At 39.4% G+C, this 20,414-nt stretch overlaps 1 protein-coding gene across 3 annotated transcripts in view; it reads right to left on the reverse strand.

Moving 5' to 3' along the window:
- Positions 1 to 484: 484 nt before the first annotated feature.
- The window catches only part of sp1 (sp1 transcription factor), a 37,131-nt gene continuing 17,201 nt past the window's right edge, over positions 485 to 20,414 (reverse strand). For 2 of the 3 annotated variants that reach the window (XM_061937698.1, XM_061937700.2), the window contains exons 4-6: positions 7,800 to 7,950; positions 7,525 to 7,721; positions 485 to 994 (exon numbers count right to left, since the gene is read on the reverse strand). In XM_061937698.1, coding sequence (XP_061793682.1) covers positions 696 to 994; positions 7,525 to 7,721; positions 7,800 to 7,950 — 647 coding nt within the window. In that variant the 3' untranslated portion in view covers positions 485 to 695. The remainder of the gene's footprint in view (positions 995 to 7,524; positions 7,722 to 7,799; positions 7,951 to 20,414) is intronic. The other variant, XM_061937699.1, reaches the window with a different exon arrangement.

A 20,414-nucleotide genomic window follows, 5' to 3' on the forward strand; every position in this document is an offset into this window, starting at 1 on the left:
CAAGAAGACGTTCTCCTGCAGCTAATAAGCGTGTCCTCATTCTGCACACTTGGCAGCCCCAACACAACTGCTAGTTTTGCTTTATGAACCTTTGGTTTGAGCATACAAACAAATTGGACAGACAAAAAGGCAAAGTGTGAGCTTGTACCACAGAGAGAGAGAGAGAAAGAAGCTTCCAGAAAGATACTAGTGTTATTATGGGAAGACTAGATCTACACACGTGAACAAAGGTCAGATTAAGAAAGGCAAAAAAGTCTCACAATTAAGACGGACGATCCTAACATTGTTTGTCATGACTTTAGCAAATATATATTTCTATATACACACACGCTGGTTGTTTTGTGTACCTCAACATGTTAAATAGTTCGTCCCAGGATTACATCCAGGCTCTTTTTTTTATTTTTTTATCTTACAATTGTTGGATTGTAGGGCGGAAAAAGAAGAAAAAAAACATCCAGTTGTCCCGAAGAACCACAAAGAAAAATGCTGTTTTTGACTTTTAATGTTTGGCTATGATATCCATAATATTCCATGAAATATGTAAAGTTCATGATGTATAAAATCAACCTTCCAGGTGGCAAAGTAAATATACAAAAAAGATTTGATGATTTCTGTAAACAAATTTAAATGCCACAGGTGTTTAAATCCGCTCTAATAGAAAAAGTGTTCAACCTGAAGCATTTTGAACGCACCTCCTAGTAGCTGCCCCCGTTGATGTGATTCAGGTCCACCGGCACCATGTTGATACCGCTGCTGGCTAACCGAGCTATGCTCTCCGCAGATAGGGTTTCCATGGCGACGATGGTGTGCTGATCGCCGGCGGACAGCCCGTCCGAGCTGCCCTCCATGGCCGGCGAGGCGGGGTTGGTGGAGATGACGCCGCTGTTGGCGCCCAGCGCTCCCTTCTTGTTGAAGTGGGTCTTGATGTGCTTGGACAGGTGGTCGCTCCGCATGAAGCGCTTGGGACACTCCGGGCACGCAAACCTTTTCTCGCCTGGAGAACACATTTCAAGCAGATTAGTTTGTGTCGACATTATAGATGAAACAAAAGGTTTTACTGGCGTCATCTTGCAGTCCACACCTATCGATTACGCATGCACCTCCAAAACCCTCAAATCTAAACTCCAAACATCCCAGAACAAGCTAGTCAGATTACTTCTAGACCTCCACCCCAGATCCCACCTCACTCCTACCCACTTCTCCAAAGTGGGCTGGCTCAGGGTGGAGGACAGAGTCAAACAACTTGCACTGAGCCTGGTCTATAAAATCCGCTACACCTCCCTGATACCGAAGTACATGTCAAACTACTTCCTTAACGTAAATGACCGCCATAACCACAACACCAGGGGGAGCTCCACTAACCACGTTAAACCCAGATTCCGAACTAACAAAGGTCTTAACTCATTCTCTTTCTATGCCACATCAATGTGGAATGCGCTCCCAACAGGTGTAAAAGAAAGTGCATCTCTATCCTCCTTCAAAACCGCAATAAAAGTTAACCTCCAGGCAGCTACAACCCTAAACTAACACCCTCCCCGGATTGTTAATAATCAAATGTAAACAATCAAATGCAGATACTTTTTCTTATGCCTTCTGATCTCTCTCTCTGCCCACTACTTGCTGTACATATCCTACCAAGTCAGACCTACACTGTTCCAATATCCATTTCTCTGTTCTCAATTGTTGATGACTGATGATAACTACCAAACCTAACCAACCCCCCAACCCCCTCCACACCCCGGATTGTAAATAATGTAAATAATTCAATGTGATTATCTTGTGTGACGACTGTATTATGATGATAGTATACTGTATATCTGATAGTATATATCTGTATCATGAATCAGTGGACCCCGACTTAAACAAGTTGAAAAACTTATTCGGGTGTTACCATTTAGTGGTCAATTGTCCGGAATATGTACTTCACTGTGCAACCTACTAAAAAAAGTCTCAATCAATCAATCAGTCAATCTCTTATGTTTGACTGCCATCTACTGGCCACACTTATCATGTACCAAATAAAATACACTGTATTCGGCCACCCATCCAAATGATGAGAATCAGGTGTCCTAATCACTTGGCACAGGTGTATAAAATCAAGCACTTAGGCATGGAGACTGTTTCTACAAACATTTGTGAAAGAATGGGCCGCTCTCAGTGATTTCCAGCGTGGAACTGTCATAGGATGCCACCTGTGCAACAAATCCACTCGTGAAATGTCCTCGCTCCTAAATATTCCAAAGTTGGCTTTATTATAAGAAAATGGAAGAGTTTGGGAACAACAGCAACTCAGCCACCAAGTGGTAGGTCACGTAAACTGACAGAGGGGTCAGTGGATGCTAGTGATGGTTTGATGAGGCGTCATGAAGCGTTTCGACACATTGCAAAACTGTAGTGATACTGTGTCGCTAAATACTGACATCTGCTGGACATTAAAAATCCTGACAGGCAACCTATGGACCGACTCAACTGACACTGATTTTATGACCTAGTACAGGGGTCGGCAACCTTTACCACTCAAAGAGCCATTTTGACCAGTTTCACAAATTAAAGTAAACAATGGGAGCCACAAAAATCTTTTGAAATTTAAAATGAAATAACACTGCATACAAAGTTTTTTTTTGCTTTGTGCAATGTATAAACCAAGGGTCTCAGACACGCGGCCCGCACCTTAATATGAAAATTGAATGTCAGTGCGGCCCGCAAGTTTTATATGAATGGCGCTTGACAGCGTCACACTTGTCAACCCTCCCAATTTTTCCGGCAGACTTACGAATTTCAGGGTAACTGTTCTCTCGAAAGTGCCGTGATGGTGCAGCATTTAGCGCCCACTACAATCAGCGTGCCGGCCCAGCCACACGTTGTATGGGGATTCTGCTTGCTCACATAAGTGACAGGATGGCATACTTTGTCAACAACCACATAGGTTACACTGACGGTGGCGGTATAAAAAAATGTAACACTCTTACTAAAAATGCGCCACACTGTGAACCCACACCAAACAAGAATGACAAACACATTTCGGGAGAACATCTGCACCGTAACACAACATAAACACAACAGAACAAATACCCAGAATCCCATGCAGCCCTAACTCTTCCGGGCTACATTATACACCCCCGCTACCAAACCCCGCCCACCTCAACCAACGCACAGGGGGGGGGGGGGGGGGGTTTGGTGGTAGCAGGGGTGTATAATGTAGCCCGGAAGAGTCAGGGCTGCATGGGATTCTGGGTATTTGTTCTGTTGTGTTTATGTTGTGTTAAGGTGCAGATGTTCTCCCGAAATGTGTTTGTCATTCTTGTTTGGTTTTAGTTCAAAGTGTGGCGCATTATTAGCAAGAGTGTTAAAGTTGTTTTATATGGCCACCGTCCGTGTAACCTGTGTGGCTGTTGACCAAGTATGCCTTGCTGTCACATACGTGAGCAAGCAGAAGATGCATATAACAAGAGGCTGGGCTGGCACGCTGTTGGTACAGATTGCAGAGGGTGCTAAATGTTGTTCCATCATAGCACTCCCTTATTGTTATTGTAAGGGTGAAAATCGGAAAATATTAATCCCGGGAGTTTTCTGCGAGAGGCACTGAAATCCGGAAGTCTCCCAGGAAAATCGGGGGGGTCGGCAAGTATGCAGCTGAGCCGCATCAGAGTGATCAAAGAGCTGCATGCGGCTCCGGAGCCGCAGGTTGCCGACCCCTGCATTATATACAATAATATAAACCAAGTCATTGTATTTCATTTAGGATTATTTCATATCTTCATTTAAATAAAAAATATATTTTTATCTATTTTAGATACAGTCAATAAATAATGTGAACCTGTATCATAACATGGAAATCTAAGAGAACGTGTTGTGAATGAGGATGCTTGTGGACTGGGAATTTGTTGGGTTTTTTTTACACATTTTTATTTTTTTAAAAAACAGTATTTCCAACGTATTACATTTTAGACGATTTCTCTTCTTAGTTATTATTTCTCCGGCTCATCAGTGCGACATAGTTCGCGTATTGGTCACGTGACCAAAACAGCTCATGATCGGTCACGTGACTTTCTAAAAGCGGTACGCGCACCGACGCAGGGTTTTGCTCTATGAGCTCGACGCAGGGTTTTGCTCTATGAGCTCGACGCATGCGCTGATGCATCGGTGTTGCCGGACCCATCACTCGCGGATGCTGAAGCGCATACAGGCTTAGTACACCTTTTCCATGGCCAAATTTAAGCACTTTTTAAGGACTTAAGATCAATTTTCCAGTTTTTCCAGAACCCTTCTAAAGGCAAAAACCAGTGTGAATCAATCCATAGCCTTGTTTGAGGTCACCAAATGTTGTCTGTGGGAAAAATACGGAAAATCTGCTAAAACCTAAGCCTAACATTGAACCAGCAGTTATCATTAACTGAATGGGGAATAGAAAATGAAGCAGTGTTTCTGTAGACTAGTGTTTTTCAGCCTTTTTTGAGCCAAGGCACACTTTTTTCATTGAAAAAATTAGGAGGCACACCACCAGCAGAAAACATTAAAAAATTAAACTCAGCAGCCGATATTGACAATAAAAAGTCGTTGTCGGAATTGTTGCCATGCATCAATATAGCTCTTGTCTCAAAGTAGGTGTACTGTCACGACCTGTCACATCACACCCTGACTTATTTTTAGTTTTTTGCTGTCTTCCTGTGTGTAGTGTTTTAGCTCTTGTCTTGCACTCCTATTTTGGTGGCTTTTCCTGTTTTGTTGGTATTTTCTTGTAGCAGTTTCATGTCTTCCTTTGAGCACTATTCCCCGCACCTGCTTTGTTTTAGCAATCAAGAATATTTCAGTTGTTTTTATCCTTCTTTGTGGGGACATTGTTGATTGTCATGTCATGTTCGGATGTACTTGGTGGACGCCGTCTTTGCTCCACAGTAAGTCTTTGCTGTCGTCCAGCATTCTGTTTTTTTCCCTCCTTTGTAGCCAGTTCAGTTTTAGTTTCGCTCTGCATAGCCTTCCCTAAGCTTCAATGCCTTTTCTTAGGGGCACTCAACTTTTGTTTATTTTTGGTTTAAACATTAGACATCTTTTTACCTGCACTCTGCCTCCCGCTGTTTCCCACATCTACAAAGCAATTAGCTACCGGCTGCCACCTACTGATATGGAAGAGTACTAAATGGTTACTCTGCCGAGCTCTAGACAGCACAGACACTCAACAACACATCATTTGCAGACTATAATTACTGGTTTGCAAAAAATATTTTTAACCCAAATAGATGAAACTAGATAATCTCCCACGGCACACCAGACTGTATCTCACGGCACACTAGTGTGCCACGGCACAGTGGTTGAAAAACACTGGACTATTCAATGTAATTTGTGTTTGCAAACGTTGTTTACTCGTTTGTTTGTATCATCATCATCATTCATGTATACATCATTCCTTACAAGAAATAACAATTATTATTGTTTACTTGTTTGTTTGTATCATAATACATGCATACATCATGTTCATTAAAACGACAGCCTCCCGGCATGATGGACCGATGCACCACTGTCTTCTTGGGGGCGACACAGAGCCGTATATACATGACAACAACCTAATGTAAGGGCTCGTGCAAACCAAACAATTGAAGCGTGTAGCTTTCATTTTTAAGGAAACTTATTTTACTTTTTTCCATTTTATAATTAGCCTATTGAGTCAGACTGCCGAGAAATATGATGAACATTTTCAAGCATTTACAAGCACTTTACCCAAAATTCAAGCATTTTTTCCAACCTTGAAAACAACGTTAAAATCCAAGCATTTTCAAAGTTTTTACGCACCCGTACGAACCCTGCACATAGTGCAACGTTGCTACAGATCGCCAAACTTCATGTGGCCTTCCAATTAGCCCACGTACAGTACGCAGAGAGCTTCATGGAATGGGTTTCCATGGCCGAGCAGCTGCTTCTAAGCCATACATCATCAAGTCCAATGCAAAGCGTGGGATGCAGTGGTGTAAAGCACGTCGCCACTGGACTCTAGAGCAGTGGAGACGCCTTCTCTGGAGTGATGAGTCACGCTTTTCCATCTGGCAATCTGATGGACCAGTCTGGGTTTGGAGGTTGCCAGGAGAACGCTACATTTCGAACTGCATTGTGGAATTTGGTGGAGGAGGAATTATGGTGTGGGGTTGTTTTTCCAGGAGTTGGGCTTGACCCCTTAATTCCAGTGAAGGGAACTTTGAATGCTCCAAGATACCAAAACATTTTGGACAATTCCATTTGATGGCACTTTAAGTTCATATGTGAGTCAAGGCAGGTGGCCAAATACTTTTGGCAATATACTGTATCTTCGAGGTCAGTAAACACAATAAAAATTATTCCGTACATTAGGCGCACCGGGTTATAAGGCGCACCGTGTAATACTCTTCCATATCAGTAGGTGGCAGCAGGTAGCTAATTGCTTTGTCGTGATCACAATATGCAGACGACAGCGGGAGGTAGCGTGCAGGTAAAAAGCTATCTGATGCTTAAACTGAAAAATTAAAAAAAGGTGAGTGCCCCTAAAAAAAGGCATTGAAGCTTAGGGAAGGCTATGCAGAACGAAACTAAAACTGAACTGGCTACAAAGGGAAGAAAAACAGAATGCTGGACGACAGCAAAGACTTACTGTGGAGCAAAGACGGCCGTCCACAATGTACATCCGAACATGACATGACAATCAACAATGTCCCCACAAAGAAGGATAAAAACAACTGAAATATTCTTGATTGCTAAAACAAAGCAGGTGCGGGGAATAGCGCTTAAAAGGAAGACATGAAACTGCTACAGGAAAATACCAACAAAACAGGAAAAGCCACCAAAATAGGAGCGCAAGACAACAACTAAAACACTACACACAGGAAAACAGCAAAAAACTCCAAATAAGTCAGGGTGTGATGTGACAGGTGGTGACAGTACACCTACTTTGAGACAAGAGCTATAGTGATGCATGCTTGCTTATGGTTTGAAGTCATATCCGACGACTTTTTATTGTCAATATCGAGTTTCATATTTTAATGATTTCTGCTGGTGGTGTGCCTTTGGATTTTTTCAACGCAAAAAATGTGCCTCGGCTCAAAAAAGGTTGAAAAACACTGGTCTAAAGTATATCAAAATAAACACAATAGGAGGTGTAATGCTGCACCAAGTCAGCTATTGCTGCTTTTTCAGGCTTCTGATAGGACAAAATGTGCATGACAGCAGGTGTATGTGTGTGTGTAGTGACAGATGTAGACAGTTTTGAAACTACCGGTACACTTGTGTGGATGGAGATTGTTTTAACCCCAAATATGCGTTTTTAAAACGGTCTGTGTTCGTGTGGACATGACCTAAGTCTGCTACGGCAAAAAGACCGGTCCCCTCACAATTAAAACTTGAAACTTACTTACTGTGCTGTACTGTGGTCATGCTTGTGAGCGCCATGAATGGACTTCTTGCAAATAGTCTTTTTGGGAGCTTTAAAAAGTGTGTTGTGTAAAGAGTACCTGAAGATCAGCGTAAAATGACAAATCATGACCGAGGGTTTTCCCTAATCACCTGTGTGCGTCCTCTTGTGACGCTGAAGCTCATCGGAGCGAGTGAAGCGCTTGCCGCAGAAGGACCAGCTGCAGACGAAGGGTCGTTCCCCCGTATGCCAGCGAAGGTGGGCCCTCAGGTGTGACGTCTTTCCGTAGATCTTGCCACATCCGGTGATGTGACAAATGTGCTGCTTCTTTTTGGTCGGATCGCTCCTACTGGGGCACGTAGTAAAAGAGTGAGACAAATGTCAATCTTGCTCTGCGCTCGATTCCTCATCAGGTTTAGTCACGTACCGCCCCTCTCCATCTTTGCAGTAAGGGCAGGTGCAGGCTTCCCTGCGATTACGTCGTCCCTGCTGCGGCGGGCTGATGTCCTCATCGTCCAGGGCAGTGCTGTCGTCCAAACTCTCGGCGCCCGTCTGCAACGTTTGGTCACCTGCAGACTCTGAAATGAAAGTGTAAAACTTTTTATTTAACATAAAGCCGATTCTACGCAGCCCCTAAAGCAGGCCTGGGCAATTATTTTGACTCGGGGGGCCAAATTTAGAGAAAAAATGTGTCTTGGGGCCGGTATATCTATTTTTAGGAACACTAATATAAAACCTTACAATAATGTCTGATTGAATGCTAAAAACGTTATGACAGACCGCCTTAAAAAACGGAATGCAATTTACATTTTTTTTACTGAATGAGACACCCATAAAGAATATGGGATTTACATTAACTATGAACGATAAAACACTGAATATTGACAACATATGAACGCGAAGGGTAAAAAAAAAAAAACACCGACAATTTGATACATCACTAAGCTTTAGAACTTTGTTGTAAAAATCTCTTTCCTCGTCTGTCCCTGACACCCGCATTTCAGGCTGGCCTCTCTGGAAACACTCTGTGGAAACGCTCCCCACCCACACTGCTTGGTGCCTCGTCCGAGCTGCTGTGACTTAGATTACCATAGTAACTAGTATATAATTCAAAAGCACAGATTCCAACCATTGAAATACTTTGTATAGTTCAAGACTTACAGTATTTTAAAAACATTACTTCACATCATAATGGCAGCGAGAGTTTCGATCTTCAAGATCTAAAAAAAATATTTGTGAATGTCCGGCGGGCCAGATTGAAAAGCTTAACGGGCCGCATGTGGCCCCCGGTCCTTAGTTTGCCCAGGTCTGCCCTAAAAGGACATGGGGAAATTTTTCTTTTTAGATATGTATCTCGTGCGCACGCAAAAGTTTCTCGTGCTCACGAGATAGTTTCTGGTGCGCACCAAAAAGCATTGGATGCGTGCGGCTGGTTTGAGGTGTGTGTGAAAATGCCAGTTTAAGCTGTATTTCCAACTAGCACTTTCCCCCATATGTGTTGTGGCAAAATGTGAATGCCTGCCAAAAATGTATTTCCTTGAACCTGCATTTTTGGCTTGCTCTGTCCACAACGGATTACTAGGTGTAAGACAAACATTTTATCTTCCTGGTTATTGTATCGCTACGTGTTTGACATTATTTAAGATTTTATCGTGCCTGGAAAAGGACAGTTTGCCTCTTTTGTGGTATTGATGAGATTTAAAAGGAGTGTTGTTAGTCCAATGTTGATGTGATAAAACCTCGTTCTTGTTTGGAAGATACACACAATTGTAACTGTTATTTCTTCTTGCACATAATAAATATGTACAACATGTTTGGATGTATTCATTTATGTAAAATTGTCATTAAATGTAATATTGCTTGACAAAAAGTGATTCGACACATCGCATATTTACAAACGCATATTTCACTAGAATACCCTTATGAGCATCACATATATCAAAATCAAGTACCTACTGTACTGTTTACTTGTTGAAATATGTATCTCGTGAGCACGAGAAACTATCTTGTGCGCACGAGATACATATCTAAAAAAAATTTTTTCCCCATGTCCCTTTAGGGGCTCCGTACGATTCAGTTAGACAGCATGTGTTAAAACTACAAAGTCATTTCATGTCAGACGCTTTAACAAACTCAAGTTTTTAAGAAAATCCTGACGGCCAAATCGACCAAGACTGCCTGTAAACACCAGTGTTTCTATTAGGCCACTAGGCCACCTACTCAGTGGCCTAGTGGTTAGACTGTTCGTCCTGAGATCGGTAGGTTGTGAGTTCAAATCCCGGCCGAGTCATACCAAAGACTATAAAAATGGGACCCATTACCTCCCTGCTTGGCACTCAGCATCAAGGGTTGGAATTGGGGGTTAAATCACCAAAAATGATTCCCGGGCGCGGCACCGCTGCTGCCCACTGCTCCCCTCACCTCCCAGGGGGTGAACAAGGGGATGGGTCAAATGCAGAGGACAAATTTCACCACACCTAGTGTGTGTGTGACAATCATTGGTACTTTAACTTAACTTAACTATTAGGGTGATACAATATAAATGATATCAATTAGGCCAACGATAGAGCTTTTAATACTATCGTGATAATGCATATTAAAAACACATTCTAGCCGTGTCTCGCAAATTTGACAGCGGCAAGCAAACGAACACGTCCTTAGAGTAATTTGGCATTCTCGCTAGTGACTTATGTCCCCTTCAAGTGTCAAGCCAATTCTAAGTCAAAAGTCCTGGCCTCCATGGTGACCAAGTAAGTACTGTCTTACAAGTGTTATCACTGCAGGACAAGGAATAGCTAAAAATGCTAAACTACACACCGCAAGCTAACGCTCTTGAACGTAAACAAATGAGTAAATTAATACAAATATCGACTATAACGATACCAAATATCGGAGCCGTATATAGTCAATACTACAATGATTACACTGATATTTCTCTTATCACCAAATATTTTGTTGTTTATGTTATTGTTTACAAACTAAGGAAATAAATCCAAGGAAATAAGTGAAATATTTAAATTTATATTGTTATACCATCATCTATTTTGCTGAAAAATGCAATTACTCAATGATTTAGAAAATTTTAAGTATCAGTCTTAGCATTGGTATCACCAATACTGCCCCTGAAACTACTTGGTATTGGATCCATACCCAAATTTCACCTAATATCGACTAATGTACAATTAAGTATCCAAATAACAGAAGAATAAAGTCAATGTATACTTCAGCAGCCAAAATTAGGAACCTCTGTCACCCGTTTTGAAATGCTTTTATGTGTGGGAATATTTCAATTAAATTCTTTGGAACAAGATGAGCCTATCAACACCGGTGAGTCTGTTTGACGAATGTGCTCGAATACTCGAACCTGAAACACAACCACCCGACAGTCAACACTCCCTGAGGTTAGTGCCAAAGAAACCGTACCAAATGGTGTGGGTCTCACAGAAAGGGCGGTTAAATACATCGCCAAAGACATGATGCCATTTAATACTGTTAAGTAACTACAATTCTAAAAATGGTCCAAAAAAAATGTTTGACAAATATTTGTTATGTTGTCATGTCATGTTGGTGTTCGTAATCCGTCACTTTTTTATTTTATTTTTTGCATATTATCTGTTAATAATCTTATGTAAAGCATTTAACAAATTATTGCAGCTTAATCGACAACGTTTTTTATAAGATGAGTGCATGCTCATAACTCGAGAGGCTTTGGATATTTCTCATTGCCGAGCGCTCAAACCACGCGTAAACATTTTTGTGTGTCTGTATGCGGACTAAAACTATGGAACAAACTGGACTTACAAAACAAGCAATGCCAAACTATTAATGGATTTAAACTATTATACAAACATCGGGTCTGGTTCAAATATAGAGATGAGGGTCTTTAAATTGACTTGATGTTGTACTCTGGCTCAAAGTGTTAACATGTGCTCAATGTTTCCTTACCATTGTTGGTATTTTGTCCCTTACCATTGTTGGTATATTGTCCCTTACCATTGTTGGTATATTGTCTATTACCATTGTTGGTATTTTGTCTATTACCATTGTTGGTATTTTGTCTATTACCATTGTTGGTATTTTGTCTATTACCATTGTTGGTATTTTGTCTATTACCATTGTTGGTATTTTGTCTATTACCATTGTTGGTATTTTGTCTATTACCATTGTTGGTATTTTGTCTATTACCATTGTTGGTATTTTGTCTATTACCATTGTTGGTATTTTGTCTATTACCATTGTTGGTATTTTGTCTATTACCATTGTTGGTATTTTGTCTATTACCATTGTTGGTATTTTGTCTATTACCATTGTTGGTATTTTGTCTATTACTATTGTTGGTATTTTGTCTATTATCATTGTTGGTATTTTGTCTATTATCATTGTTGGTATTTTGTCTATTATCATTGTTGGTATTTTGTCTATTACCATTGTTGGTATTTTGTCTATTATCATTGTTGGTATTTTGTCTATTATCATTGTTGGTATTTTGTCTATTACCATTGTTGATATTTTATCTATTACCATTGTTGGTGTTTTGTCTATTATCATTGTTGGTATATTGTCTATTATCATTGTTGGTATTTTGTCTATTACCATTGTTGGTATTTTGTCTATTACCATTGTTGGTATTTTGTCTATTACCATTGTTGGTATTTTGTCTATTACCATTGTTGGTATATTGTCTATTACCATTGTTGGTATATTGTCTATTACCATTGTTGGTATATTGTCTATTACCATTGTTGGTATGTTCATTCTTCCTACGTTGTTGATACAAATTATTGTTACAGAGTAATAATTGTTACCTGTGGTAATGCCACCATGATACAACATTTGTATTATAATCCTTAAACAAAGTAACAGTGAAACTCAATGTATTATTTACTGAATGGAGAACCGGGGGTGGGATTCAATAAGTTATCTTCTTCCCACTCCCTTTCAGGCAAAACTGGATCATTAAGCTTACATACATACCTTTTGCATTATATAAATTCATATTATTATGTGTTGTACTTATTTTCTTTTCATGTCATTGCCTGAAATAAATGAATAAATGAAATGAATGCATCTGCTTATACTGTAGTGTTTATATTGTTACTTTGCACTTTTTGTTTAAAACAATCCTAACTTGATTGTAAGTTAAGTAATGTAAGACTCTTGCCTCCATGTACAGTATCGAAGTGCAACTTTGTTTGTCAATACTTTATTTAACCATTATTGTCTTATTTGAGGGGGCCTCCACTCCTTCCCTAACATATTTTATTGCTTTTGGTTTTAATTCTTATTCAAGTGCAAAATGTTGCTAACATACAAAGTATATTTCATTGTTATGTTTGTTTAATTTAACTTGGAGATTTAATAGTTTCCAATTACAATGTCAAAATATGGAAGAATTTCACATTTTTTTTCATTTGAAAGGATATACATGCATTATTATTGTTATTATCTATTAACATCAGTGGTTGATTTGGTCTCAAAAAATAATGGCAATGATATCGTTTATCGGCAATAATTTGTAAGTCAATAAATCGTCAAGCAAAACGTGTTATCGGCCCAGGCCTAGTCATGTGTCAAACGTTACTGAAGCATGACAGCTCATAAAACACAAGAAGTGATACTGTGTCTGTCCCTTGATGTGTGTCACTTTAAGAAAAAATTAAAAAACTCATGACCGATACAGCTACTGTGTCATATGACGCACGCCGCACCGCTTCGCACCCCAAACCGACCAAACCCAGCCCTTAAAGGGGAACATTATCACAATTTCAGAAGGGTTAAAACCATTAAAAATCCGTTCCCAGTGGCTTATTTTATTTTTCGAAGTTTTTTTCAAAATTTTACCCATCACGCAATATCCCTAAAAAAAGCTTCAAAGTGCCTGATTTTAACCATCGTTATATACACCCGTCCATTTTCCTGTGACGTCACATAGTGATGCCGATACAAACAAACATGGCGGATAGAACAGCAAGGAATAGCGACATTAGCTCGGATTCAGACTCGTATTTCAGCGGCTTAAGCGATTCAACAGATTACGTACGCATGTATTGAAACGGATGGTTGTAGTGTGGAGGCAGGTAGCGAAAACGAAATTGAAGAAGAAACTGAAGCTATTGAGCGGTTTGATATGTCTCCAAGGTACAGAAAACAGTCGAAAAAACGGAAAATAACAGAGCTGATTTGACTCGGTGTTTGTTATGTGTTTGAGAAAATGGCGGATTGCTTCCCGATGTGACGTCACAACGTGACGTCATCGCTCCGAGAGCGAATAATAGAAAGGCGTTTAATTCGCCAAAATTCACCCATTTAGAGTTCGAAATTTGGTTAAAAAAATATATGGTCTTTTTTCTGCAACATCAAGGTATATATTGACGCTTACATAGGTCTGGTGATAATGTTCCCCTTTAAAGCCAATCCTTGTACCAAAGTCTCGGATCTGACTTTGCGACTTCCCTTACCCCTCTCCTTTCAGTTTGCCACGGGGCTAGCTGTTAACATGGACCATTTAAAACATGTTTATTAAAATAAAATATAATCTTCAAATCTAAAAAGAACTATAAAAAAACATTTATCTATGCTAAATTCCTCAGCTAACAAAAGTTTTTATAAATTGCCTGGTTTAAGAGGACATGTTTAAACGTCAGCAGCAACTTGAGAATAATTTACCTTTAACATTGTTGTTTAAAAAAAAAAAAAAAAAAGATTGAACACATCAAACTTTATCAGCCATGAAACGTCAGCATTGCTATGACGGTGTTTTAAAAGCATATGAAGACGACTACGTTACTAGAGACGTTACCCAAAAGCCAGCTGCAAAGAAACGTGCGCACAAACTATAGTTAAATATAAGTTGGAATATAGATATAAAAGTTATTGGTCTTGATAAAAAGACCTAATTTATCCCGAGAAAATCTTTGGCCTGGGAAACAGTCCCAACTGCTGGATTCTAAGTGGAGGCACTCTTTTTTTCCCCAGCCCATAGCGCCATCAAACTACCTTTTATTTAAGTTACCATAAAAAAACACTAATTTATCATCTAAAGCAGAGAAAATAAATCCCCACTCAAGCAGGGATCTAATGTATACCACAGACCTCTGCCAGGGGCCAACAATAAAAGAAATGTTAATGCTACCAATACTTCAACAACAACAAAAAAATCACAACATGAAACATTAATTCAAACAAACTAGTAATTTGAAGCGTTTGCCAATAACAAGAGAAATTATGTCTGCAACTGAGTGGGCGTGGTTAAGTTCCAGCCCACTAGACTTCATTCACTGATTGGAGCAGATGAGATCCAGTTGAACCGGTCTAACCAGGGATGTCCCTGGAACTAAACAGAGCTCAGATACAAGGGTGTTTACTCACTGACAACACTTTTGTTCTTTGGTCTTTCAACAAAAGTGCCATTAACTTTTCTTGAAATCATCTCACCGATGGATGGACAGAAAAATGTGGTTAAAAAAGTTATTTGCAACTTAAAGGGGAACATTATCACAATTTCAGAAGGGTTAAAATCATTAAAAATCAGTTCCCAGTGGCTTATTTTATTTTTCGAAGTTTTTTTTAAAAATTTTACCCATCACGCAATATCCCTAAAAAAAGCTTCAAAGTGCCTGATTTTAACCATCGTTAAAATCCAGCGTCCATTTTCCTGTGACGTCACATAGTGATGCCAACACAAACAAACATGGCGCATAGAACAGCAAGCTATAGCGACATTAGCTCGGATTCAGACTCGGATTTCAGCGGCTTAAGCGATTCAACAGATTACGCATGTATTGAAACGGATGGTTGTAGTGTGGAGGCAGGTAGCGAAAACGAAATTGAAGAAGAAACTGAAGGTATTGAGCCATATCGGTTTGAACCGTATGCAAGCGAAACCGACGAAAACGACACGACAGCCAGCGACACGGGAGAAAGCGAGGACGAATTCGGCGATCGCCTTCTAACCAACGATTGGTATGTGTTTGTTTGGCATTAAAGGAAACTAACAACTATGAACTAGGTTTACAGCATATGAAATACATTTGGCAACAACATGCACTTTGAGAGTGCAGACAGCCCAATTTTCATCAATATTCTGTAGACATACCCTCATCCGCTCATCAGCAGGCCAGGGAAGCTAGGGTCGATATTCTTCTCTTGATCATCTTCGGTGGCATAAGGGACGGTGTGAGCCAAGACATCCAGGGGGTTTAGCTCGCTCGTCTGCGGGAACAAACTGCCGCCATTGCTTGCCGTGCTACCGAGGTCCTTTGTCCCTGAATTGTTCACACACTCCGGCAGATTCAACGGGGGTCTGGCGGCAGATTTCTTTGACTTTATCGTTGGAAATGCATCTGCTTTGAGTGTCGCAGGATATCCACACATTCTTGCCATCTCTGTCGTAGCATAGCTTTCGTCGGTAAAGTGTGCGGAACAAACGTCCAATTTCTTGCCACTTTCGCATCTTTGGGCCACTGGTGCAACTTGAATCCGTCCCTGTTCGTGTTGTTACACCCTCCGACAACACACCGACGAGGCATGATGTCTCCAAGGTACGGAAAACCGTCGAAAAAACGGAAAATAACAGAGCTGATTTGACTCGGTGTTTGTAATGTGTTTGAGAAAATGGCGGATTGCTTCCCGCGTGACGTCATTGCTCCGAGAGCGAATACTAGAAAGGCGTTTAATTCGCCAAAATTAACCCATTTAGAGCTCGGAAATCGGTTAAAAAAATATATGGTCTTTTTTCTGCAACATCAAGGTATATATTGACGCTTACATAGGTCTGGTGATAATGTTCCCCTTTAACTACAGTGGAACTTGAACAACTTCCTCCTGCTTGTTCATGTTTCCAAACTGTGTACAATACTGTACATGTTTTAAATACCAATAAGAGAACTGATTTGAATCAAGTCAAAATTAAAAGCTAAATAATTTAATGTATAATGATATAGTCCCCCCAAAATGAACATTATATGTAGAAACAGATCTATGTGTTTTGCTTCATTGTGAGAATGCTCCAAAGCATTATTATTCTTCCTCTCCAGATTTTGGCGCGCTCAACTTTGCACATTTTTCACCCGATTCAAACTGTTCCAACTACAAACTATTCAGGAATCGCGGCCTTTCCATCGACCAATTCCAAAAATTCCCAGATTTCCGGGACATTTTTCCCCATTCAAAATGAATTGGCCATTTTTCAAACTTCCACCATTTCCACATTTTTCAACAGATCCAAACTATTCCGCCTTCAACATATTCCACTCATCCTGGAAATTCAATCAATAGTTCCAAAAAATTCCAGGAATTCACATTTTTCAACCCGCTTCAACCATTCCCCCTTAAAAATATCCTCTTAATCAGGACAAAAAACAAAGTTGTTTTTTGAACTGGAAAAACTCCCGGTTTTCCCGAAATTGCAGGTATTTCGTAATTCCAAAAATGTTACTACTTCAACATTTCTTGACAGTTTGAAAAAATTCCAACACCAACCATTCAGAACGTTCAAGTTCTTTACCATTAAAAAAAAAAAAATCACAAATTTGGATGAAATTCCCATTGAAATGAATAGGACATTTTTCAAAGTTCCACAACTCCCACATTTTTCATCCAATTCAAACCGTTTCAACTTCAAAATATTCAGCCTGTTCAGGAATTGGGTGGTATTCAATTCTAAAAAAAAATTCCCGGATTTCCCAGTTTTTAGGGACATTTTCTTTATTCAAAACGAAATGTCCATTTTTCAAACTTCCACAATTCCCACATTTTTTAACCGATTCAAACCATTGCACCTTCAACACATTCACCTCATCTCAATTTTTCCACGTTCAACAAATTTCCAGGAATTCATGTTTTTTTTTCTAACCCTATTTCCAACCTTTTTTCGTTAGACTACCGTATTTTCCGCACTATTAGCCGCACCTAAAAACCACAAATTTACTCAAAAGCTGACAGTGCGGCTTTTAACCCGGTGCGCTTTATATATGGATTAATATTACGATTCATTTTCATAAAGTTTCGATCTCGCAACTTCGGTAAACAGCCGCCATCTTTTTTCCCGGTAGAACAGGAAGCGCTTCTTCTTCTACGCAAGCAACCGCCAAGGTAAGCACCCGCCCCCATAGAACAGGAAGCGCTTCTTCTTCTACTGTAAGCAACCACCCGCCCGCGTAGAAGAAGAAAAAGCGCGTGGCTATACCGTACGTTTCATTTCCTTTGTGTGTTTACATCTGTAAAGACCACAAAATGGCTCCTACTAAGCGTCAGGGATCCGGTTCATGAAAAGACGCAATCTCTCCATCCGCACACGGATTACTATTTCACAGCAACTGATATTCCTGTGAACCGCACTGTGGATACAACGGGAGCACGTACGGTGAATATTCGCACCACAGGGAATGAGAAGTCATCCTTCACTGTGGTTCTAGCTTGCCATGCTAATGGCCAGAAACTTCCACCCATGGTGATATTCAAAAGGAAGACCTTGCCAAAAGAGACCTTTCCAGCCGGCGTCATCATAAAAGCTAACTCGAAGGGATGGATGAAGAAAAGATGAGCGAGTGGTTAAGGTAAGTTTAAGTTTACGCGAAGAGGCCGGGTGGCTTTTTTCACGCAGCTCTGTCCATGTTGATATACGTATGTTTGTGATTGCACATTTGCGTACATTTTGGGAGTGAACAGAGTTGTTAGAACGCTGGTTTTTAATATATTATTAAAGTTTGACTGACCTATCTGACTGTTTTTTTGACATTCCTTTAGCGCAGTTAGATGCGGCTTACAACACCGGGCGGCTTATAGGTGGACAAAGTTTTGAAATATGCCGTTCATTGAAGGCGCGGCTTTTAACCCAGGGCGCCTTATGGTGCGGAAAATACGGTACTCCTTTCACATTTTTCAACTCATTTCAACTCTTTCACTGTCAAAACATTCTTCTTAGTCAGGACAAAAAACAAGTTGGTTTAGGAACTAAAATAATTTCCAGTTTTCCCGAAATTCCGTAATACCATTTCTCAATTAAAAAACTGTTACTACTTCAACATTGCTTGACCGATTTAAACTATTCCAACACCAACCAATTCAGCTCATCCATGCTATTAATATTAATGCTATTTTATTTTTTTTTAAATCAAGCTTTTTCCAAATTTTCATAAAATTCCCATTGAAATGAATAGGATATTTTTCAAAGTTCCACAACTCCCACATTTTTCATTCAATTCAAACCGTTCCAACTTCAAAATATTCAGCTTGTTCAGGAATTGTGTACTCTCCAACAATTAAAAAAAAAATTCCCGGATTTCCCCATAGTTCCCAGTTTTAGGGACATTTTCCCTATTTGAAATGAAATGTCCATTTTTCAAACTTCCACAATTCCCAAATTTTTTAACCAATTCAAACCATTCCACCGTCAACACATTCAACTCATCCTGGACATTCAAACTACAATTTTTCTACGTTCAACAAATTTCCAGGAATTCATGTTTTTTTTTCCGTTAGACTACTCCTTTCACATTTTCCAACTCATTTCAACTGTTCCACCGTCAAAACATTTTTCTTAGTCAGGACAAAAAACAAATTGGTTTAGGAACTACAAAAATTCCCAGGTTTACCGAAATTCCATAATACCATTTCTCAATTAAAAAAACTGTTATTACTTCAACATTTCTTGACCGACTTAAAAAATTCCAACACCAACCAATTCAGCTTATCCATGCTACCTTTTTTTTTTTAATCCCGCTTTTCCGAAAATTCCCAGGAAGTTCCCACTGAAATGAATGGGACAATTTTCCAAGTTCCACAATTCTTTCATTTTTCAACCTATTCAAACCATTCCAACATCAACACATTCCACTCATTCTGGACATTCAAACTAACAATTTCCCAAGTTCCAAACTAAATTCCGGTTTGCCTGGAAATTCACAACTTCCTGGAATTCTGTAACACTATTATTCAATTATAAATTGTCACTACTAACACATTTCTTAACAAATTCAGCTCATTTAGGACATTCATGCTATATATCGCCTTAAAGAAATTCCCGCTTCACCTGAAATCCCCAGATTACCAGAACATTTTCACTGAAATGAATAGGAAATTTTTCCACGTTCCACAATTCCCACATTCCTCAACCAATTCACTTGGTTTTAACACAAACATGTTCCACTCATGAATTGTATTACATGGCGCCATCTTGGAAGTATGTTAGCTGTTCCGTTGTCAGTATGCTAATGTTAGCATGCTAATATTTTATGCAGGGATTTGATCTAATTTGTTACTTTTTAATTTAATGGTCATGGATTCCGTTAATTGGCACCATCTTATAAGTATGCTAGCCTTTCACCTGTTAGCATATTAATATTAGCACGCTAATGTTTTATGCTAGCATTTTAGCACATTTTTTACGTTATAAACCTAGTAATCATGGATTTTGTTACTTGGTGCCATCTTAGAAGTATGCTAGCTTTATGGGTTTTTTCCCCCTTCTTTTTAAAGAACCCATTGGATACACATGACAGAGATAATTTAGAAACAAGTTTTTCTTTTATTGGATAAAAAATTAGTAGTTTGAAATGACACTGCATCTTAATTTTTAGCAAAATTCTGAATTGTATAAAGTGCTTTTTGGACCAGATATAAGTTGAACTTTTTATAGAATAATTTTAAATTAAGAGCAATACTTCTGCTTGAATAGAATAGTTATGTTAACATAAATGCAGCATTGCACATTGCACGCAAATAAACCATCTCCAACATTGAGATCAATTAAGTGCAAACTTCTGTCTTGATTACCATACTTCTGTAAATAAAAATGTAGTAGTATACACTGTATCCTAATAAATAATGAAGTAAAACATTGAGGACTATAGTTTGTTTCATCATCTTGGCGATGTGCAGCGCAACTGCTTTAGTGATCGCTCTACGCATTGTTCTTCTTTTTCTTATCATACATGGTATAAGCATACATACCTGCTGTAAAATATTCCACCATAGTGTGTTGATTTTAGCCCGTACTTTGTTTGTTTTTGCGTCTTGTCCGCCTCGTAAAGAATTGCATTTC

The sequence above is a fragment of the Nerophis lumbriciformis genome, linkage group LG03, assembly GCF_033978685.3.
Source record: "Nerophis lumbriciformis linkage group LG03, RoL_Nlum_v2.1, whole genome shotgun sequence".
In the NCBI taxonomy this organism is placed as follows: domain Eukaryota; kingdom Metazoa; phylum Chordata; class Actinopteri; order Syngnathiformes; family Syngnathidae; genus Nerophis; species Nerophis lumbriciformis.